This window comes from Schistocerca piceifrons, chromosome 9, assembly GCF_021461385.2.
Source record: "Schistocerca piceifrons isolate TAMUIC-IGC-003096 chromosome 9, iqSchPice1.1, whole genome shotgun sequence".
NCBI classification, from domain to species: Eukaryota; Metazoa; Arthropoda; class Insecta; order Orthoptera; family Acrididae; genus Schistocerca; species Schistocerca piceifrons.
Window position 1 is genome coordinate 207,994,631 of NC_060146.1, and position 24,792 is coordinate 208,019,422.

At 43.5% G+C, this 24,792-nt stretch overlaps 1 protein-coding gene across 1 annotated transcript in view; it reads right to left on the reverse strand.

Moving 5' to 3' along the window:
* Positions 1-1,826: 1,826 nt before the first annotated feature.
* The window catches only part of LOC124717196, a 78,241-nt gene continuing 55,275 nt past the window's right edge, over positions 1,827-24,792 (reverse strand). Inside the window, exons 5-7 of the mRNA XM_047243974.1 lie at positions 21,263-21,438; positions 12,670-12,920; positions 1,827-3,398 (exon numbers count right to left, since the gene is read on the reverse strand). Of these exons, the coding sequence (XP_047099930.1) occupies positions 1,912-3,398; positions 12,670-12,920; positions 21,263-21,438 (1,914 nt within the window). The 3' untranslated portion in view covers positions 1,827-1,911. The remainder of the gene's footprint in view (positions 3,399-12,669; positions 12,921-21,262; positions 21,439-24,792) is intronic.

Here is a 24,792-nt window from a genome sequence, read left to right on the forward strand (position 1 = left end):
CAAGGCACTAGACAAGCTATTGGTGCCCCCAAAATGGTGTGGGCTATGTTTACAAGGAATGAACTGGGTCCTCTGGTCCAACTGAACCCATCATTAACTGGAAATGGTCATGTTCGGCTACTTGGAGGCCACTTACAACCGTACTTGGACCTCATGTCCCCAAACAATGATGCACAGTGTCACCGGGCCACAACTGTTGGCGATTGGTTTGAAGAACATTCTGGACAATTCGAGAATATGATTTGGCCACCTAGATCGCCCGACACGAATCCCATTGAACATTTGTTGGACATAATTGAAAGGTCAGTGCGTGCACAAAATCCTGCAGCGGTAATACTCTCGCAAATATGGACTGTTATAGAGACAGTTGTTGTTGTTTTGGTCTTCAGTCCAGAAACTGGTTTGATTCAGCTCTCCACGCTACTCTATTCTGTGCAATCATCTTCCATCATCCTTATGAATCTGCTTAGTGTATTCATCTCTTGGTCTCCCTCCACGCTGCCGTCCAATACTAACTGGTGATCCCTTGATGCCTCAGAGCATGTCCTACCTACCGATCCTTTCATCTAGTCAAGTTGTGCCACATATTCCTCTCCCCAATTCCGTTCAGTACTTCCTCATTAGTTACGTGATCTACCCCTTTAATCTTCAACATTCTTCTATAGCACCACATTTGGAAAACTTCTATTCTCTTCTTGTCTAAACTATTTATCATCCATGTTTCATTTTCATGGCTGCACTCCATACAAACACTACCAGAAAAGACTTCCTCACACTTAAAACTGTACTCAATGTTAAGAAACTTCTTTTCTTTAGGAACGCTTTCCTTGTCATTGCCAGTCTACATTTTATATTCTCTCAACGTCGACCATCATCAGCGGTTATTTTGCTTCCCAAATAGCAAAACTCATTTACTCCTTTAAGTGTCCCATTTCCTAGTGTCATTCCCTCAGCATCACCTGATTTAATTCAACTACATTCCAATATCCACGATTTGCTTTTGTTGATGTTTAGCTTATATCCTCCTTTCAAGACACTGTTCAGTTCAACTGCTCTTCCGGGTCCTTTGCTCTCTCCGATAGAATTACAATGTCATCGGCAGACCTATGACGGTATGGCTCAGTATTCCTGCGGGGACTTCAAACGACTTGTTGAGTCCATGCCAGGTCATGTGGCTGCATTATATCGAGACGCCCGATACGGTGTTAGAAGGTATCCCATGATTTTTTTCATATCAGTGCAAGCAGGCACGCAAAGAATAATTTCGTTTCAAGTTTGATTTTCATGTCACACAACATTTATAAGAAACTGACAGAAAAGGGTAATTTCTAGACAGTCGAAGACAGAATCTCAGGTTTCTCCATATACAGTGAGAGAAATCAGATGAGCCATGACTGGGCAATCAGTTATTTACAAAGCCTCAATGTAATTTTAAACATAAGATAAAAATAGGCGTGCGTTAAAAGCTTCGCAAGAATCTGCAGAAAGGACGAAGTTCTTGTAAGTGTATGCTAAGAGTAGATTCTGTTGCCTTCACTTTACAGATCGGCACTTAAAGTAATTCGTGGTTAACAGTAAGTTCTTGTACTATCTTCGTCTTTGACATAGTCTAATATCACAAAATTTTTCTTGTTTAATTTGTGAAGTGCTCGTTAATAAGGTATATATGTGTAAATCTTTCACCTGTTGGGTAGAAGAAATTGAGACTTACATCTTATTTTCAAATAGATTTAATTTTATTTATTAATTATTTAATGTCATTGCAGAAATGAAGATCATATTAGAAAATAGGGAAGCAGTTTTACATGAATCACAGTAATTTTGTCAAACCAGCTAGCTTCTACATTGATAACTTATGACAGGGTTTAGCACAACGAAGACAATCCTTGGAAAAAAAAACACTCGTGGAGATTACAATGTGGATTCAGCAGCCGCGGCCTGTACATTGACTCTCTTTGCCAGATTTCTCTCGGCAGATGAACACAATTCTTGTCCTGGACCGATGACATCGGGGTTCCACCGTGCTAATAGTCTCTCCCTGAGTAGAGGGAGAGTTGCATTGTTGCAAACGAATAAAACGAAAAGCAGTGGACCCTGTACCATCGTAGCAATGTGGACATAGTACACGTACTGTGCTATGCCTTGTGCCTGGTGGAAGCCAATTCTAACAATCGTGCCTATGCCACTTAAAGTGACAGTCTTAGCTGACATGTAAAGAATTAGTTTCTTTGAGCCAAACGTCTCTTTACTATAAATTTTGAGCTGCCGCATGGAATTACGAGTACGTCGGTACATGTATCCCACCAGTCCAAGACAAACCATATTGTAAGTTACTGACAGAGAAATTCCCACGATGAATATTATACGACTGTGCAACAGGTAATATTCGCTCGTTCTTTCCAAAGCAATGGTTGCCACCAGTACTACGCTCCAGGGTATTAGCGAACACAACAGCTGACGGCAGAATACCTTCCTTACTTCAGCACGTTCTAGGTCGCTAGGAAGCCTGAGGTGACGAACGCATGCGTACATTTGGTAGCAGAATGAGTTGAGCCAGATACAGTTCAGAAGAGTTAGTGCGCTATCAATCTGCACCGTCGTAGATAAGTCGGGGACACCTGCCATACGATACAAGACCTCAGAAAACAAGATCTGGACCATACCTGTTATCTGAAAGGACAAGAATATCTTTCCGGGCAAGTTATGTAAATTGGGAAGGTACACGTACACTGCGGCAGTCAAAAATCGGAAAAGAATATTCACTGCTACAAATGTTATTTCTAAAGGTTCTAAGCCCTCGATTTTAAAATCCTTGTACTTCAAGGTGCCGCTGTTTAGACTGTCTTTGTAGGTCAGTATTCTGTTTGTCGGCTTGTCTTTGCCCTGTATATAATATCCACAGTACGGTGAGTAAAATCCACGGTGGTCCATGGGGGCGCGACATGCCTCGAGATAACTTGTGGAAGCAAAATCGCGACACTTGAGCAGGAGAATAGCCCTGCAAACAGAGCAGACGGCGTCGGTTGCGTTGAGTTGCGGGCAGGGTTGGTCGTCAGGACCACCGAAAACGCAGCGGGCATCGCGCACAGACTGAATCATACTGAAGGGGACGTCCTGGCAAATGCTGACCGAGTTGGCAATCATCCAGGCGAAGAGGCAGAGGTTGACGTTGGCCCTCTGCGTGTAGGCCAGGTAGCTGGTGACGGGTATGTGGGGCGACCCCTGTGACAGGTCGTGCCACAGCTGCACACGGCACTGCTCGCGCCGCTTAGTGGTTTCCGGAGGCAGGTCTTCCAGTGGGCACGTGGGGTGGTCCAGGGCGTTGACCAACAGCTGCATGCAGCCAGTGTCCACGGACAGCGTAGTGTTGCTTTTGTCCTCCAGCTGCCACTCCTCGCCTGCAAGATCAATGACAGCAGTTGGGTGGTGGTTCTCGTCGTACGCTGAATGTGCCACAAATGCGGACAACTTTCCACCATAAACGGTTATCGTATTATGCATGTCGCTACCAAACAATCCCATTTATGAGTATCTCAACAAAGCACGTCATTCTTACACTGCCAGCTGGTGTGAATTGAATAAGTGTTCTTCAGTATTCTCAGACACTTACGATGATTATATGAAGCTGGTATCTGTTCCCGAAAGAACAGTTACCACTGATGACCGTGCAGCTTCTCTAGAATAAAATGATAATTAAATCGAAACCCTTAGCTGTCGATAGGTGTTGTTGATCTACATCAATGGGGACACCTGAAGATATATGCTCCGACCAGGAGTCAAACCCGGGATGTCCTGCTTACATTGCAGATGCTCTATCCGTTTGAGCCACCGAGGGCACAGAGGATAGTGCGAATGCAGGGACGTATCCCTTGCACGCTTCCCTTGAGACCCATATTCCCAACTGTCCACAACCTACATTCGTAGTGTTCCTAATATGAGGGTCACTCCAAAACAAATGCACACTACTTTTTTTTTTAAATCCATCTTTTATTCTACATGTCTGAAAGTTTCACAGTGTGTAGATACATTCTTTAGGAACAATATTTTCATTTCTCTACATAATTTACATCCCTCTCAACTGCCTTACGTCATCTTGGAACCAGCGCCTATATACCCGCACGGTAAAATTCTGGACCAACCTGTTGGAGCCACTGTTTGACAGCGTGCACAAGGGAGTCATCATCTTCAAACCTTGTTCTACGAAGAGAGTCTTTCAGTTTCCCAAAGAGATGATAGTCACATCCGTTGATAGAAGAGATAGAGAAGATTCAACGGAGAACAGCGCGCTTTGTTACAGGATCATTTAGAAATCGCGAAAGTGTTACGGAGATGATGGATAAACTCCAGTGGAAGACTCTGCACGAGAGACGCTCAGTAGCAAGCTACTGGCTTTTGTTGAAGTTTCGAGAACATACCTTCACCGAGGAGTCAAGCAGTATATTGCTCCCTCCTACGTATATCTCGCGAAGAGACCATGAGGATAAAATCAGAAAGATTACAGCCCACACAGAGGCATACCGACAATCCTTCTTTCCACGAACTGACTGGAATAGAAGGGAGAACCGATAGAGGTACTCAGGGTACCCTCCACCACACACCGTCAGGTGGCTTGCGGAGTATGGATGTAGATGTAGATGAAATAGATGAAAGCACTGTGAAATCTGGTGGTGGCTACATAATTGTATGGGCTGTGTTTACATGGAATGCACTGGGTCCTGGTTATGCTCAGCTAGTTGGAGACCTTTTGCAGCTACTTATGGACATCATGCAGTTTTTATGGATGACAATGTGCCATGTCGCCAGACTACAACTGATGGCCCTTAGTTTAAAGAACTTTCAAGAGAATTGGAGTGCATATATGGGCACCCAGATTACCCAGCATGAATCACATTGAACATTTGTGGGGCGTAACCTTGAGATCAGTTCTTTCACAAAATTCTGCAAATTCTGCACATAATTTAGCAATTATGGACGGCTACAGAGGCAGAATGGCTCAATATTTCTGCAGGGGACTCCCAAAGAATATTTGTGTTCATGGCGCATCGAGTTGCTGCACTAAGATATTAGGAGGCACCCCATGGCTTTCATCGCCTCAGTGTATATAGAAAGACTTTTGACGCTTGAAGTGCTATTCTTATTGTAATACCGATTTCTGGGTAGACAAAACTACTGTCGATTCCAGTAAGTGCCTCTGGGGTAATTTATAATGCTTATAGAGTTCAAAGAATTCGTTTGGTTTTAGTTAAAAGACAAATGGAATTTGTGTCCTGTTACAGAATCTGTAATTTAAATTTTTGCTAATTTACGAGGTGCATTCAAGTTCTAAGGCCTCCGATTTTTTTTCTAATTAACTACTCACCCGAAATCGATGAAACTGGCGTTACTTCTCGACGTAATCGCCCTGCAGACGTACACATTTTTCACAACGCTGACGCCATGATTCCATGGCAGCGGCGAAGGCTTCTTTAGGAGTCTGTTTTGACCACTGGAAAATCGCTGAGGCAATAGCAGCACGGCTGGTGAATGTGCGGGCACGGAGAGTGTCTTTCATTGTTGGAAAAAGCTAAAAGTCACTAGGAGCCAGGTGAGGTGAGTAGGGAGCATGAGGAATCACTTCAAAGTTGTTATCACGAAGAAACTGTTGCGTAACGTTAGCTCGATGTGCGGGTGCGTTGTCTTGGTGAAACAACACACGCGCAGCCCTTCCCGGACGTTTTTGTTGCAGTGCGGGAAGGAATTTGTTCTTCAAAACATTTTCGTAGGATGCACCTGTTACCGTAGTGCCCTTTGGAACGCAATGGGTAAGGATTACGCCCTCGCTGTCCCAGAATATGGACACCATCATTTTTTCAGCACTGGTGGTTACCCGAAATTTTTTTGGTGGCAGTGAATCTGTGTGCTTCCATTGAGCTGACTAGCGCTTTGTTTCTGGATTGAAAAAATGGCATCCACGTCTCATCCATTGTCACAACCGACGAAAAGAAAGTCCCATTAATTCTGTCGTTGCACGTCAACATTGCTTGGCATCATGCCACACGGGCAGCCATGTGGTCGTCCGTCAGCATTCGTGGCACCCACCTGGATGACACTTTTCGCATTTTCAGGTCGTCATGCAGGATTGTGTGCACAGAACCCACAGAAATGCTAACTCTGGAGGCGATCTGTTCAACAGTCATTCGGCGATCCCCCAAAACAATTCTCTCCACTTTCTCGATCATGTCGTCACACCGGCTTGTGCGAGCCCGAGGTTGTTTCGGTTTGTTGTCACACGATTTTCTGCCTTCATTAAACTGTCGCACCCACGAACGCACTTTCGACACGTCCATTACTCCATCACAACATGTCTCCTTCAACTGTCGATGAACTTCAGTTGGTTTCACACCACGCAAATTCAGAAAACGAATGATTGCACGCTGTTCAAGTAAGGAAAAGTCGCCATTTTAAGTATTTAAAACAGTTCTCATTCTCGCCGCTGGTGGTAAAATTCCATCTGCCATACGGTGCTGCCATCTCTGGGACGTATTGACAATGAATGCGGCCTCATTTTAAAACAATGCACATGTTTCTATCTCTTTCCAGCCCGGAGAAAAAAAATCGGAGGCCTTAGAACTTGAATGCACCTCGTACTTGATGCACAGGGTGTCCTACTCAAACCTCCCAGACTTCAAGGCCCCAGGAGAGATAAACCACAGTAGATACGACAGTGAAAAATGCACCACATTGTAGAGCATCTCAAAGAATTTGTATTCCCGCGTCAGAAGTGCAAAGTATCGTCGCCAGAGTGCAGCATGGTCGCATGAAGTGAAAATGGCGACTCCACAGCAGCGCGCGGAAGCAGTACTGTGGTTTGCAGAAACAAAATCGCCGATTACTGTGTAAAGAAATTATCGTCGTGCGTATGAATGTGATCCACCTGATGTGAAAACAGTTAAGGAATGGTATAGGAAGTTTCTGGAAACAGGAGGTATTCGGAAACATCCTGGCGGTGCACGTTACGGAGTTTCAGAAGAGACGCTGGAGGACATCAGACAAACGTTTCTCAGAAGCCCACATAAGTCAATTCGTCAAGCATCTAGGCAACTTGATGTACCTCGATCAACATTGCATCGTGTAGTTCACCAGCGTCTTCGTATGTGTGCTTACTGAGTGCAAATTCTGCAACATCTGACGCCGAACGACAAATCATGCCGATAACAATTTGCTGTGGATATACTGCAGCTTATTGATATGGATGCCAGCTTCCTGGAAAAATGTTTATTCTCAGATGAGGCAACCTTTCATCTATCAAGAAAGGTTAATAGGCATATTGTTCGGATTTGGGGTTTGCAAATTCGCACATTGTCATTGAACATGTTCGTGATAGCCCTAAACTAAACATCTGGTGGTGGCCAACAAGATGGAGCTCTGCCGCATTGGTCAACGGTTGTTCACAAGTTCCTGGATAATAAATTTCCCAATCGTTGGATCGGACATGGAGGACCCAATGCCTGGCCACCACGTCCACCCAACATTACGCCACTTGGTTTGTTCATGTGAGGGTTCGTGAAGGACCGAGTGTATGCGACCAAAGCGGACGACATTCCTGCGTTGCGACATAGTATCACTAATGCGATTGCAACAGTAACAGAGGAAATGTTACAAAGAACTCGGCAAGAAATTGAATGTAGACTCGATATTCTTCGTGCTACAAGTGGTTCACATGTAGAGGTGTATTCATGATAAACAAATAACTTATTTGAGATGCTCTACAATGTGGTGCATTTTTCATTGTATCTAATGTGTCTTCTCTTCCTGAGTCTTTGAAATCAGAGAGATTTGAGTGGGACACCCTCTATTTCTACATCTACGTGATTACTCTGCTATTCACAATAAAGTGCCTGGCAGAGGGGTCAATGAGCCTTTGCAGTAGTTGCAGGGGCAACAGTCTGGATGATGGACTGATCTAGCCTTGTAACATTAACCAAAACGGCCTTGCTGTGCTGGTACTGTGAACGGCTGAAAGCAGGGGGAAACTACAGCCGTAATTTTTCTCGATGAAATGCAGCTTTACTGTATGATTAAATGATGATGGCGTCCTCTTGGGTAAAATATTCCGGAGGTAAAATAGTCCCCCATTCGGATCTCCGGGCGGGGACTACTCAAGAGAACGTCGTTATCAGGAGAAAGAAAACTGGCGTTCTGCAGATCGGAGCGTGGAATGTCAGATCCCTTAATCGGGCAGGTAGGTTAGAAAATTTAAAAAGGGAAATGGATAGGTTAAAGTTAGATATAGTGGGAATAAGTGAAGTTCGGTGGCAGGAGGAACAAGACTTTTGGTCAGGTGAATACAGGGTTATAAATACAAAATCAAATAGGGGTAATGCAGGAGTAGGTTTAACAATGAATAAAAAAATAGGAGTGCGGGTTAGCTACTACAAACAGCATAGTGAACGCATTATTGTGGCCAAGATAGACACAAAGCCCATGCCTACTACAGTAGTACAAGTATATATGCCAACTAGCTCTGCAGATGATGAAGAAATTGATGAAATGTATGACGAGATAAAAGAAATTATTCAGGTAGTGAAGGGAGACGAAAATTTAATAGTCATGGGTGACTGGAATTCGTCAGTAGGAAAAGGGAGAGAAGGAAACATAGTAGGAGAATATGGATTGGGGGGAAGAAATGAAAGAGGAAGCCGCCTTGTAGAATTTTACACAGAGCATGACTTAATCATAGCTAACACTTGGTTCAAGAATCATAAAAGAAGGTTGTATACCTGGAAGAATCCTGGAGATACTAAAAGGTATCAGATAGATTATATAATGGTAAGACAGAGATTTAGGAACCAGGTTTTAAATTGTAAGACATTTCCAGGGGCAGATGTGGATTCTGACCACAATCTATTGGTTATGAACTGCAGATTGAAACTGAAGAAACTGCAAAAAGGTGGGAATTTAAGGAGTTGGGATCTGGATAAACTGAAAGAACCAGAGGTTGTAGAGAGTTTCAGGGAGAGCATAAGGGAACAATTGACAGGAATGGGGGAAAGAAATACAGTAGAAGAAGAATGGGTAGCTCTGAAGGATGAAGTAATGAAGGCAGCAGACGATCAAGTAGGTAAAAAGACGAGGGCTAATAGAAATCCTTGGGTAACAGAAGAAATATTGAATTTAATTGATGAAAGGAGAAAATATAAAAATGCAGTAAATGAAGCAGGCAAAAACGAATACAAACGCCTCAAAAATGAGATCGACAGGAAGTGCAAAATGGCTAAGCAGGGATGGCTAGAGGACAAATGTAAGGATGTAGAGGCTTGTCTCACTAGGGATAAGAAAGATACTGCCTACAGGAAAATTAAAGAGACCTTTGGAGAGAAGAGAACCACTTGTATGAATATCAAGAACTCAGATGGAAACCCAGTTCTAAGCAAAGAAGGGAAGGCAGAAAGGTGGAAGGAGTATATAGAGGGTTTATACAAGGGCGATGTGCTTGAGGACAATATTATGAAAATGGAAGAGGATGTAGATGAAGACGAAATGGGAAATAAGATACTGCGTGAAGAGTTTGACAGAGCACTGAAAGACCTGACTTGAAACAAGGCCCCGGGAGTAGACAACATTCCATTAGAACTACTCATGGCCTTGGGAGAGCCAGTCATGACAAAACTCTACCATCTGGTGAGCAAGATGTATGAGACAGGCGAAATACCCTCAGACTTCAAGAAGAATATAATAATTCCAATCCCAAAGAAGGCAGGTGTTGACAGATGTGAAAATTACCGAACTATCAGTTTAATAAGTCACAGCTGCTAAATACCAACGCGAATTCTTTACAGACGAATGGAAAAACTGGTAGAAGCGGACCTCGGGGAAGATCAGTTTGGATTCCGCAGAAATGTTGGAACACGTGAGGCAATAGTAACCTTACGACTTATCTTAGAAGAAAGGTTAAGAAAAGGCAAACCTACGTTTCTAGCATTTGTAGACTTAGAGAAAGCTTTTGACAATGTTAACTGGAATACTCTCTTTCAAATTCTGAAGGTGGTAGGAGTAAAATACAGTGAGCGAAAGGCTATTTACAATTTGTACAGAAACCAGATGGCAGTTATAAGAGTCGAGGGGCATGAAAGGGAAGCAGTGGTTGGGAAAGGAGTGAGACAGGGTTGTAGCCTCTCCCCGAAGTTATTCAATCTGTATATTGAGCAAGCAGTAAAGGAAGCAAAAGAAAAATTCGGAGTAGGTATTAAAATTCATGGAGAAGAATTAAAAACTTTGAGGTTCGCCGATTACATTGTAATTCTGTCAGAGACAGCAAAGGACTTGGAAGAGCAGTTGAACGGAATGGACAGTGTCTTGAAAGGAGGATATAAGATGAACATCAACAAAAGCAAAACGAGGATAATGGAATGTAGTCAAATTAAGTCGGGTGATGCTGAGGGAATTAGATTAGGAAATGAGACACTTAAAGTAGTAAAGGAGTTTTGCTATTTAGGGAGTAAAATAACTGATGATGGTCGAAGTAGAGAGGATATAAAATGTAGACTGGCAATGGCAAGGAAATCGTTTCTGAAGAAGAGAAATTTGTTAACGTCGAGTATAGATTTAAATGTCAGGAAGTCGTTTCTGAAAGTATTTGTATGGAGTGTAGCCACGTATGGAAGTGAAACATGGACAATAACTAGTTTTGACAAGAAGAGAATAGAAGCTTTCGAAATGTGGTGGTGCTACAGAAGAATGCTGAAGATTAGATGGGTAGATCACATAACTAATGAGGAGGTGTTGAATAGGATTGGGGAGAAGAGAAGTTTGTGGCACAACTTGACTAGAAGAAGGGATCGGTTGGTAGGACATGTTTTGAGGCATCAAGGGATCACAAATTTAGCATTGGCGGGCAGCGTGGGGGATAAAAATCGTAGAGGGAGACCATGAGATGAATACACTAAGCAGATTCAGAAGGATGTAGGTTGCAGTAGGTACTGGGAGATGAAGAAGCTTGCACAGGATAGAGTAGCATGGAGAGCTGCATCAAACCAGTCTCAGGACTGAAGACCACAACAACAACTACTCCGAGAGGAACCTGACTGGTATACAATCTGGACCGGAGGCCTTGCCTTTATTGAGTGATTTAAGCTGCTTTGTTACACCGAGGATATCTACTTCTATGTTTCTCATCTTGGCAGTTGTTCTTGATTGGAATTCAGGAATATTTACTTCGCCTTATTTGGTGAAAGAGTTTCGGAAAACCGTGTTTAATAACTCTGCTTTGGTGGCACTGTCATCAATGACTTCACCGTTGTTATCGAGCAGTGAGGGTATTGATTGCGTCTTGCCACTGGTTCTTTACATATGACCAGAATCTCTTTGGGTTTTCTGCAAGATTTCGAGACAGAATTTCGTTGTGGAAATTATTAAAAGCATCTCGCATTGAAATACGCGATGTATTTCGAACTTCTGTAGAACTTGGCCAATCTTGGGGATTTTGCGTTCTTTTAAATTTGGCATGCTTTATTCGTTGCTACTGCAACAACGATCTGACCCGTTTTGTGTGTCGTGGGGGGTCGGTACCATCACTTATTAATATATGTGGTATATGTCTCTCAAATGCTGTCGATACTATCTCTTTGAAAACATTCCACAACTTTTTTACACTTACATGATATTTTCCGAAAGAATAATGGATTTCTACTGTTAATGTTAAACCCCTGGTTTAGTCAGTTAATCCAGGTCCCATCTCCTTAAATTCCCACCTTTTTGCAGTTTCTTCAGTTTTAATCTACAGTTCATAACCTATAGATTGTGATCAAAGTCCACATCTGCCCCTGGAAATATCTTACAGTTGAAAACCTGGTTCCTAAATCTCTGTCTTACCATTATATAATCTATCCGATACCTTCTAGTATCTCCAGGATTTTTCCATGTATACAACTCTCTTTTATGATTCTTGAACCAAGTGTTAACTATGATTAAGTTGTGCTCTGTGCAAAATTCTACCAGACGGCTTCCTCTTTCATTTCTTACCCCCAATCCATATTCACCTACTATGATTCCTTCTCTCCCTTTTCCTACTCTCGAATTACTATTAAATTTTCGTCTCCCTTCACTACATGAATAATTTCTTTTATCTCATCATACATTTCATCAATTTCTTCATCATCTGCAGAGCTAGTTGGCATATAAACGTGTAGTACTGCAGTAGGCGTGAGCTTCGTGTCTATCTTGGCCACAATAATGCGTTCACTGTGCTGTTTGTAGTAGCTTACCCGCACTCCTATTTTTTTATTCATTATTAAACCTACTCCTGCATTACCCCTATTTGATTCTGTATTTATAACCCTGTATTCACCTGACCAAAAGTCTTGTTCCTCCTGCCACCGAACTTCACTAATTCCCACTATATCCAACTTTAACCTATCCATTTCCCTTTTTAAATTTTCTAACCTACGTCACGTGGAAATGAAGTGTAAGCTAGAGACAAATAGAGATGGAGAGGTGCCAGCCAGTCGAAAGATCGAAGATGGAAAGTACACGAGCAACTATCGCAATTATCTTATGTGGTGTAGAAAATCACGGAAGATCTAAAAGTGAATATCTACAGGTGTTTTTTGTACCTGATTCCTCGAATGACAGTAGAGTCAACTGCCTTCGGTGCATAAACGTGAAGCGCGTGTATCCCAGAATCAAACTTACCTTTGATGTCGATAGGAGGTTCATTTGGTAGTCCACTATAGCTGAACGTAGAGTAACGAACTTCGTAAAGCGGCAGGAAAATAGCAGCTTCGTTGAACCACACGTGGTAGTAGAAGCTGTGGAGCACGTCGGCGAGAGCGAACATTGACGGCGCCTCTGGCTGTTGCTTCTCACACTGCGCGCTGAAGTCTTCGCGAAAGGCGAGGTACTGCCCGTGATACGACAGCAGGCGATCATTCAACAGCGGCAGCCTGTTGACGCACGAGCGGCGAGGTTGAACGTTAAAAGCAAATAAAACAAACACGCCAAATCATGTACAGTGCAAGCAAGAACGTAAAAATGTGCATGGTGGAATTTTCGCTCTGCAGCGGAATGTGTGCGCTTATTTGAAACTACCTGGCAGATTAAAATTGCTTACTGGACTGCGACTAGAACCGTCGTGTATTTGTTTTTTTTTTTAAGTAAAGGTATTTCCTTGTGATGAGCTACAGTGATAAACATGGTGGTCCATTCATCGTGACCGGACCAAATATCTCACAAAATAAGCGTCAAACGAAAAAAACTACAAAGAACGAAATTTGTCTAGATTGAAGGGGGAAACCAGATGGCGCTATGGTTGGCCCGCTAGATCGCGCTGCCATAGGTCAAACGGATATCAACTGCGTTTTTTAAAGTAGCAACACCCACTTTTTATTACATATTCGCGTAGTACGTAAATAAATATGAATGTTTTAGATGGACCACTCATTTCGGTTTGTGATAGATGGCGCTGTAATAGTCACAAGCATATGGCTCACAATTTTAGACGAACAGTTGGTAACAGTTCGGTTTTTTTGAATTAAAATACAGAACGTAGGTACGTTTGAACATTTTCTTTCGGTTGTTCCAATGTGATACATGTACCTTCGTGAACTTATCATTTCTGAGAACGCATGCTGTTACAACGTGATTACCTGTAAATACCACATTAATGCAATCAATGCTCAAAATTATGTCCGTCAACCTCAATGCATTTGGCACTACGTGTAACGACATTCCTCTCAACAACGAGTAGTTCGCCTTCCGTAATGTTCGAACATGCATTGTCAATGCGCTGAGGCATGTTGTCAGGCGTTGTCGGTGGATCACGATTGCAAATATCCTTCAACTTTCCCCAAAGAAAGAAATCCGGGGACGTCAGATCCGGTGAACGTGCGGGCCATGGTATTGTGCTTTGACGACCAATCCACCTGTCATGAAATTTGGTATTCAATACCGCTTCAACCGCACGCGACCTATATGCCGGACATCCATCATGTTGGAAGTACATCGCCATTCTGTCATGCAGTGAAACTTCTTGTAGTAACATCGGTAGAACAGTACGTAGGAAATTAGGATACATTGCACCATTTAGTTTGCCATCGATAAAATGGGGGCCAATTATCCTTGCTCCCATAATGCCGCACCGTACATTAACCCACCAAGGTCCCTGATATTTCACTTGTCGGAGCCATCGTGGATTTTCCGGTTGCCCAATAGTGTATATCATGCCTGTTTACGTTACCACTGTTGGTGAATGATGATTCGTCGCTAAATAGAACGCGTGCAAAAAATCTGTAATGGTCCCGTAATTTCTCTTGCTTCCAGTGGTAGAATTGTACACGACGTTCAAACTCGTCGCCATGCAAATCCTGGTGCATAGAAATAAGGTACGGGTGCAATCGATGTTGATGTTGCATTCTCAACACCGACGTTTTGATTCCCAATTCTCGCGCAATTTGACTGCTACTGATGTGCGGATTAGCCGCGACAGCAGCTAAAATACCTACTTGGGCATCATCATTTGTTACAGGTCGTGGTTGACGTTTCACATGTGACTGAACGCTTCCTGTTTCCTTAAATAACGTAACTATCCGGAGAATGGTCCGGACACTTGGATGATGTCGTCCAGGATACCGGGCAGCATACATAGCACACTCCCGTCGGGCATTTTGATCACAGTAGCCATACATCAACACGGTATCGACCTTTTCCGCAGTTGGTAAACGGTCCATTTTAACACGGGTAATGTATCACGAAGCAAATGCCTTCCGCACTGGCGGAATGTTACATGATACCACGTACTTATACGTTTGTGACTATTACAGCGCCATCTATCACAAAGCGAAAAAAGTGGTCCAACTAAAACATTCATATTTCTTTACATACTACACGAATATGTAATAATAAATGGGGGTTCCTGTTTTAAGAAATGCAGTTGATGTCCGATGGACCTATGGCAGCGCCATCTAGCGGGCCAACCATAGCGCCATCTGATTTCCCCCTTCAAAAAAATGGTTCAAATGGCTCTGAGCACTATGGGACTTAACTTCTCAGGTCATCAGTCCCCTAGAACTTAGTACTAGTTAAACCTAACTAACCTAAAGACATCACACACATCCACGCCCGAGGCAGGATTCGAACCTGCGACTGTAGAGGTCGCGCGGTTCTAGACTATAGCGCCTAGAACCGCTCAGCCACTCCGGCCGGCTTTCCCCCTTCAAGCGACAAGTTTCGTTCTTTGTAGTTTTTTCGTTTGACGCTTATTTCGTGAGATATTTGGCCCAGTCATTATCAATGGAGCACCATGCATAACGTTAAACAAATGTTGATGTAATTTTTTATCTTTGCCAACAGGTTCTGCTATTTATCTACATAAAGCATGGAACTTTAACGAACGACAATAGCAGCATACATTTTTCATCCGCAGAAGACGTACACGAATGTCTATGTTCTGTGTTATTCCCCCCATCTCCGGACAATCCAAGCCAAGACACGCTCCCGACTCTGTCGCCTCAAGCTCCTTTCCGGCAGTACGTGGGGTCTGGGTCCCTCCACCATACTCCACACCTATAAATCCCTCATCCGCCCTGTCCTCTGTTACGCCCATCTGGCCTGGATCTCCGCCCCCCCTACCTTCAGATCCTTGAACGCCATGCCCTCCGCCTCGTCTATCGCATCCGTCTCCCCTCCCCCACGCGGATCCTGTACGACCTAATTCCGTTCCCCCACTTCCTACTTTTCCTCGAACAGATACGGATCCTCTACACCTTCCATAAACTCGATCCTCCTCACCCGCTTGTCTCACCTATCCTCTCCCACCCCTGTCCGCTGCCGCGCCTGTATTCCCACGTCCCACCTGCTCTCTATCTCTCCACCCTCCTTACCCTCTCCCAAGGTGGCTTCCGCCAGCTCCCCCTCCTACCAAATTTGATCCTCCCCCCCTCTTCCTGTGTTTGTTCCTCTGGGCACCCTCCTTCGCTTCTCTCCCCCTTCCCTCCCTCCTCCCTTTCTCCCCACTCCTCCCCCGGGCTTCCCCTACCCCTGTCCCTCTACTCCTCGTCCCATATCCTCTGCCATTGGCATCTTCGGTCTCCCATCTCCCTCCCCCTCACCCTTCTCTCCCTCTTGGCAGGTCCCCGGACTCGCACACGTTACGTGAACATTCGCGCGCCGGAAGTCATCGCCATCCGTCTCTCGTGTGTGCCGTCGTGTTTTGTGTTCAGTGTTCACCATCACACTCCATCGTTCACATGTGCCATCGACATCATCAGCGTCAGTGCGTCGTGTCAACAGTTTGTAGTGTGGATTATGGTCGAGTGTGAACGGCTCCGTGGTTTTGTATTTATGTGTCTTCTGTTTTATTACCCGCCATTATGTAAATTATGTCTATTCTTTCTGTGCTATTACACAGGGTGGTCAGAAATAGTCTGAAAAGTTTGTGATGGTGTTGCAAGGTATATTGTCGTGAGAAATAATTCTTAAAAAAAAAATTCGACACCTAGCGACGTTTCCGAGATAAATAGCACTGAATTTAACCAATCAGACCGTTTCGTGATCAAATTTCAAGCTCGCCGCCAGGAATAATTACTGTCAGTTGGTGTCACCGTAGATGACAGCACACGAAACTGCTCAACCTTTGAGTCTGTTCGATATTGAGTCGGTGTCCCATTTTTATATGATTTTCTTGGTTTTCGGGAAAGCAAACCAAGAACACGATCGGCAACCCCGTTTCTTGAAGCTGCACACTCAGTAACTTTACTGGATAACTTCAGTGCTAATTAACTCAGAAACAGCGCAATGTCTCTAATTTTCTTTGTGACATTTATTTCTGAGTGCAACCTGTCCTGTAACACACTTAGACGCTTTCAGACTTTTCCTGACGACCCTGTGTACAGGGTGAGTCACTAAGTGCTACCAGCTAGAATAAATCCGAAAGTATGATAGTAGCTGAAAAGTTTGTGGGACATATGTTGCATGGGAAAACAGGGGTCACAATATGACGTAGGTTTTTTGTTGCTCGGTGGGGTCGCTTTAGAGATATGAAGCTCACCTTCGTTTTTAAATGGGATGCTATAGTTTGGCACTTGTTTTTGACGGCGGGTATCGAGACGAATCCAATGATGTGTAACAGTAAGGTCTTTGAAGGTCAACGAAGATAAAAAATGTGGTTGTTGTTGTTGTGATCTTCAGTCCTGAGACTGGTTTGATGCAGCTCTCCATGCTACTCTATCCTGCGCAAGCTTCTTCATTTCTTAGTACCTACTGCAGCCTACATCCTTCTGAATCTGCTTAGTGTATTCATCTCTTGGTCTCCCTCTACGATTTTTACCCTCCCCGCTGCTCTCCAGTACTAAATTGGTGATCCCTTGACGCCTCAGAACATGTCCTACCAACCGATCGCTTCTTCTTGTCAAGTTGTGCCACAAACTCCTCTTCTCCCCAATTCTATTCAATACCTCCTCATTAGTTATGTGATCTACCCAGCTAATCTTCAGCGTTCTTCTGTAGCACCACATTTCGAAAGCTTCTATTCTCTTCTTGTCCAAACTATTTATCGTCCATGTTTCACTTCCATACATGGCTACACTCCATACAAATACTTTCAGAAACGACTTCCTGACACTTAAATCAATACTCGATGTTAACAAATTTCTCTTCTTCAGAAACGATTTCCTTGCCATTGCCAGTCTACATTTTATATCCTCTCTGCTTCGACCATCATCCATTATTTTGCTCCCCAAATTGCAAAACTCCTTTACTACTTTAAGAGTCTCGTTTCCTAATCTAATTACGTCAGCATCACCCGATTTAATTCGACTACATTCCATGATCCTCGTTTTGCTTTTGTTGATGTTCATCTTATATCTTCCTTCCAAGACACTGTCCATTCCGTTCAACTGCTCTTCCAAGTCCTTTGCTGTCTCTGACAGAATTACAATGTCGTCGGCGAACCTCAAAGTTTTTATTTCTTCTCCATGGATATTAATACCTACTCCGAACTTTTCTTTTGTTTCCTTTACTGCTTGCTCAGTATACAGATTGAATAACATCGGGGAGAGGCTACAACCCTGTCTTACTCCCTTCTCAACCACTGCTTCCCTTTCATGTCCCTCGACTCTTATAACTGCCATCTGGTTTCTGTACAAATTGTAAATAGCCTTTCGCTCCCTGTATTTTAACCCTGCCACGTTCACAATTTGAAAGAGAGTATTCCAGTCAACATTGTCAAAAGCTTTCTCTAAGTCTAAAAATGCTAGAAACGTAGGTTTGCCTAAGATAAGTCGTAGGGTCAGTATAGCCTCACGTGTATGTGGTATGAGCGACCATTTACAGAAGATGTTCGAAGTGATGACCATTGGTAAGTATGCAGTGCTGCAATCTTCTTATCATGTATTGTGTGATATTCCTTATCACTTCGGCACTTATCGAAGCACATGCTCTGACAATTCTCTCTCGTATATCATGCAAATAGTAAATATTCGCCGAATACGGCGTATCCATATAACGTGCCATCGATATGTAAAAACCATTCGACGGTTTCACAATACATCACTAATGGGAACGACATGACTAGTATCGTCGAATCAAGCGAATGTGAATGACGTATTCCTTCGAAGAAACGTCGATATGCTTCTCATTTACAGAGACTGCCAACTAAATTCAGTGAAATCTAGAGAGTTATTCGCTGAAAGATGTCCCCAACGTACTCACCCTACACGTGTGTATGATTAATTGAGAACAACTGGATCAAAAATGGATCTGAGCACTATGGGACTTAACATCTGAGGACGTCAGTCCCCTAGAACTTACAACTACTTAAACCTAACTAACCTAAGGACATCACACACATCCATGCCCGAGTCAGGATTCGAACCTGCGACCGTAGCGGTGGCGCGGTTCCAGACTGAAGCGCCTAGAACCGCTCGGCCACATGCAACTGGTTCTTCAACGGATCAGGAACATATGCGGCAAAGGGTAGTTACTAACGAGGGAACGGAAATTGGTACTCTTGCAACTGTGGTTTCGAGATCCTTCGCGTCAAATCGCAAGGGAATGTGGCATGAGCCAGAGTAGTGTTGTTCATGTTCTGCATCGCCATAAATATCAACGTTACCATATCAGTCTCCACCAAGAATTAACTGCTACAGACTGTATGCGTCACATTGAATTCTGCCGATGGACTCAACTTCAGATTCAGAGGGATGACACATTTATTAAACTTCTTTTATTTACTCGCGAGGCTACATTCACGAACCTTAAAAATGATAATTTGCATAACATGCCTTATTGGGAAACTGAAAATCCATGTTGGCTGCGACAAGCTGCACACCAAAAACCATGGTCGGTGAATGCATGGAGTGGGATTCTGGACGACAGACTTATTTCAACGAAGGTAATCTTGATGGTAGGAAGTACACCACATTCCTGCTAGAAGTGTTACGTCTGTTATTGGAAGAAATACCTTTAAGAACAGAAAGTTGTATCAACACGATGGGTGTCCGACACATTTTCGCTGATGGCTAGAAATGATTTGCAGAGAGAATTCCGAAACTTTTGGATTGCACGCGGAGGAGATGTGTCGTGGCCAGCTCGTTCGCCATACTTGACGCCTCTGGATTTTTTCTTGTGGGGAATCGTAAAACACATTGTTTATAAATACGTTCCAACTACAGATGAAGATATGCGAGAGAGAATTGTCAGAGCATGTGCTTCGGTAAGTCCCGATGTGATAAGGAATACCACTCAATCCATCATAAGAATATCGCAGCAGTGCACTGATACCAATGGTCATCACTTCGAACACCTTCTGTAAATGGAGGATCATGCCCCCTTTGTGACCCTCGTTGACTTTCAAGAACCTTACTGTTACACATCACTGGATTCGTCTCGATAGCCGCTGTCAGAAAATAAGTACCGGACTATGGCATCCCATTAAAAAAAAAAAAACACACAGTGGATCTTCATACCTCCACAGCAGCCGCACCTAGCAACAAAAAACTAATGTCATAGTATGGCCCCCGTTGTCCCATGCAACATTTGTCCCACAAAGTTTCCAGCTCGTATCATACTTTCGGAGTTATTCTTGGTGGCAACAGTTAGTGACTCACTGTATAGTCTGAACTGATTTTAAATGTATACAGAGTGGTCCAGAAAAATGTAGACACTCGTCGATAGTCAGTATTAACAAAACAAAATGACATTCCGTTACAATTCTTGCACGAGTGGAGGGTTATTTTACGTGTTTAAAATGACCAACATTAGCAGCCAAGCAACGTCGATTCCTCTCTACTGTTGACCAAACTACGACTGCCAGTGTAGCCAGAGGTTTGCCCAAGATATCATTGTTTAGATGAATTATAAAAACATAGGTAGTACACGAAAGCACAGTACTCCCTCTAGTAAAAGTAGTAACACCGTTCACTATAATAGTTTGCTCTGCTCATCTGTTGCGTATCATGTGACCCATTTGAAGACAAAATACAATATCAAAAATTGAAGACCAAACGGAATCCCGTAATGACCAGTTGCTGTAACCGTCTCCTTCAATATCGTCCATTACTAACGTTTGTTTGCTCTATCCCGAATTAAATAATCTCAGCAGTTTGTGTAACAGTTAAGCAAAAATTGATTCAAGAGTCATAATGAGTATGATAAAATAGTTTAGATAGTTTGATAAAATAGTTTACATAAGTACGAGTTTAGACATGAAGAGAATAGAAGCATTCGAAATATGGCGCTAAGGAAGAATGCTGAAGATCAGATGGGTATATCACGTAATTAATGAGGTACTGAATAGAATTGTGGCACAACTTGACTGGAAGGGATCGGTTGGTAGGACACGTTCTGAGTCATCAAGGGATCTCCAATTTAGTACTGCAGGGAAGCGCGGAGGGTGAAATTCATAGAGGGAGACCAAGAGATGAATACACTAAGCAGATTCAAAGGGATATAGGTTGCATTACTTATTCAGAGATGAAGAAGCTTGCACAGGATTGAGTAGCTTGGAGAGGTGCATCAAACCAGTCTCTGGACTGAAGACCACACCACAAAAAAAAAGTGGCTCTGAGAAGTATGAGACTTAACTTCTGAGGTAATCACCCTAAAACTTAGAACTAATTAAACCTAGCTAACTTAAGGACATCACAAACAACCATGCCCGAGGCAGGATTCGAACCTGCGACCGTAGCGGTCGCGCGGTTCCAGACTGTAATGCCTAGAACCGCTCGGCCACCGCGGCCGGCACAACACAACATTGAGTCTAACATAGGTTTCAATGTACACTGGTTTATACCTTATTATATACTTCCCAGGCGACTTCTTGTCTTCTTCCACCTTGTAATTCGCTGTCTGCCCGCTGACATATTGCATATCCTGGACCCAACCCCTTAATTTCGTGTGTAGCATGTCCCTCATATGCTCCACGTGGTTAATCCAGGTACTGAGTAGCTCATCATTCGGGTGCGTTTTCTGAGAAACACAGAGAATAATTCAAATTACTGGCATAATATTCGCAACCAGCAGCCAGTCTTAACTTACATTTACAGGTAGCGCTATTACGTAACATTGAAATTGTGGCCGGCATATGGACTAACACTCAATTTTCTACAGCCATTGCAACATGAATCCAAAATAAGTGTCTAGCGATGTCTTATTAAATACAGACAATTTTCAACCTATAACAACAGATAAGAGAGTTCCAATTATTTCTAGGTAGCAACAGTATGTGAAGATAACACTATCTAGATTTTTTTTCCTTTTTGCTGTGCTTTCTTTTTCCTTGTTTTCCACTTTACTTTCTTTATAAATCGAAAAAGTTATTTCAGGATGAGTACTGTAAATTTATTTTTTCCTACAGCTATGATCCTGTTTGCCTCATGTCATCACCATCACAAATCGTTGTGCTGATTGCGGAGCGTCGTGACCCGACTACCGATATGTCTGCACCCTGGCCAGTTACCAGCTTCTCTCAGAACCTTCTGGGGAGGCAGACCAGAGATGTCCTTGATTTGATCTCTCATCCTGGTCGTTGCTCCTCCCTCCGGTCTTGTGTCCTAGACCTTTCATGGTTATTTTGTCGAGACTTTCTCCATCTCTTCTCACAATTTGGCCATAGAACTAAAGAATTTTTTGGTTGACACGAGAAAAAGGCACCTGGAGATTCTGAGCTGGTCTATAATGTACTCATTTGTTCTTCTTTCGGTCTGTTTTATGTGCGGCATCGTGCACCAACACCAAAGCTCAAACGCTTCGATGCGCTGTTAGTCTCTCGCTTTAAGAGTGCGTGTCTCGCAACTAGGAGTGTTGATATTTTCAAAAATATCGGAAAGCCGATATATTGATATTAAAAACATATCGTTACAGGCCACCGACTTATCGAAAAATGTGTCGATATATCGACGGAAAACGTGGATACGTACTGGCCTATAAATATATCGGGTGCATATTGTAAAAATATTGCCGGTTTTAGATCTATATATTTAAGTATTGATTTATAATTTGATACTCTGTACATCAACAAGCTAGCTACCAGCTTATCACCCTTATAGCGAGAATTAAAAAGAAAACGATGCACGTTCATGCTTGGTGATAACCACTATGCTAACTGTACGTAAGAGGCACAATAAAAGGTGACCGATGGGTCCGTCGTTGGGTTTCGTCGCATATCGGATTTGCCCAGAACACTCCTTGTCGACTGCCCTGTTTTTTTCCCATTTCTGCAAACGCCAGCGCCCTAGCAGCTGCAGTAGCAAATTTGCGTGATGAAGTTAAACGTTGCAGTTTCTGTTGGTAGCGCCGAGCGCCGATTACGTCAGCATATCCCCCCCCCCCCCCCCCCCAAACACACACACACGTCTCCGCCCAATCGCGTCATTTACATTGTGGTCATCTATTTCAAACTGTTTTTAATAATGCCGATGTGAAGAAATAGCACACAGCTGGTGTGCTATCTCTCAACATCGGAAATCTTGTTGTTTAATTGTCCCAACCATCACCTAGTGCATTCGGACTTCCTCTTTGTGCCACCTATACTTCGGTGAAGGGAGTCAAAGAGAAATACTGCAGGTGATGGGAGCTCGAAAAGTAGTAAGACTCCTTCACACAGTGAAAGTAAAATTATGTTTTACTACAATTTGGAAACAACAGCTTCATACACTACTGGCCATTAAAATTGCTACACCACGAAGATGACGTGCTACGCACCCGAAATTTAACCGACAGGAAGAAGATGCTGTGATATGCAAATTATTAGATTTTCAGACTATTCGCACAAGGTTGGCAGCGGTGGCGACACCTACAACGTGCTGACATGAGGAAAGTTTCCAACCGATTTCTCATACACAAACAGCGAATGACCTGCGTTGTCTGGTGAAACGTTGTTGTGATGCCTCGAGTAAGGAGGAGAAATGCGTACCATCACGTTTCCGACTTTGATGAAGGTCGGATTGTAGACTATCGCGATTGCGGTTTATCGTATCGCGACATTGCTGCTCGCGTTGGTAGAGATCCAATATGGAATTGGTAGGGGTCAGGAGGGTAATGCGGAACGCAGTGCTGCATCCCAACGACCTAGTATCACTAACAGTCGAGATGACAGGCATCTTATCCGCATGGCTGTAAAGGATCGTGCAGCCACGTCTCGATCCCTCAGTCAACAGATGGGGACGTTTGCAAGACAACAACCATCTGCAGGAACAGTTCGACGACGTTTTCAGCGGCATGGACTATCAGTTTGGAGACCATGGCTGCGGTTACCCTTGACGCTATATCACAGACAGGAGCGCCTGCGATGGTGTACTCAGCGACGAACCTGGGTGCACGAATGGTAATACGTCATTTTTTCGGATGAATCGAGGTTCTGTTTACAGCATCATGATGGTCGCATCCGTGTTTGGCGACATTGTGGTGAACGCACATTGGAAGCATGTATTCGTCATCGCCATACTGGCGTATCACCCGGCGTGATGGTATGGAGTTCCATTGGTTACACGTCTCGGTGATCTCTTGTTCGTATTGACGGCACTTTGAACAGCGGGCGTTATATTTCAGATAATGTTACGACCTGTGGCGCTACCCTTCATTCGATCCTTGCGAAACCCTACATTTCAGCAGAATAATGCACGACCGCAAGTTGCAGGTCCTGTACGAGTCTTTCTGGATACAGAAAATGTTCGACTGCTGCCCTGGCCAGCACATTCTCCTGATGTCTCACCAATTGAAAACGTCTGGTCAACGTTGGCCGAGCAACTGTGTCGTCACAATACGCCAGTCACTACTCTTGATGAACTGTGGTATCGTGTTGAAGCTGCATGGGCAGCTGTACCTGTACACGGCGTCCAATCTCTGTTTGACTCAATGCCTAGGTGTATCAAGGCCGTTATTACGGCCAGAGGTGGTTGTTCTGGGTACTGATATCTCAGAATCTATGCACCCAAATTGCGTGAAAATGTAATCACATGTCAGTTCTAGTATAATATATTAGTCCAATGAATACCCGGTTATCAACTGCATTTCTTCCTGGTGTAGCAATTTTAATGGCCAGTAGTGTATAGATAAAAATATCACCACTCCATTTGTCATAGCGATATCGATACAGCTGGGAAAGATATGTCACCGATATATATCGAAACATTTTGGGAGGTATATCGATATTTGGGATTATCAATATTCTGCCAACAACCCTACGCGCAACCATAAAACTGAAGGGAAAACGCAGGTGTTCGAACAAGTCGCAAGTTTGAGGTATTCGTTATTGTTCTGTTCTGCGAAATCACGGTGATTTCCTTCGTAGTCACTCGCTCTAGCGTGATCCGTCTCCTTATC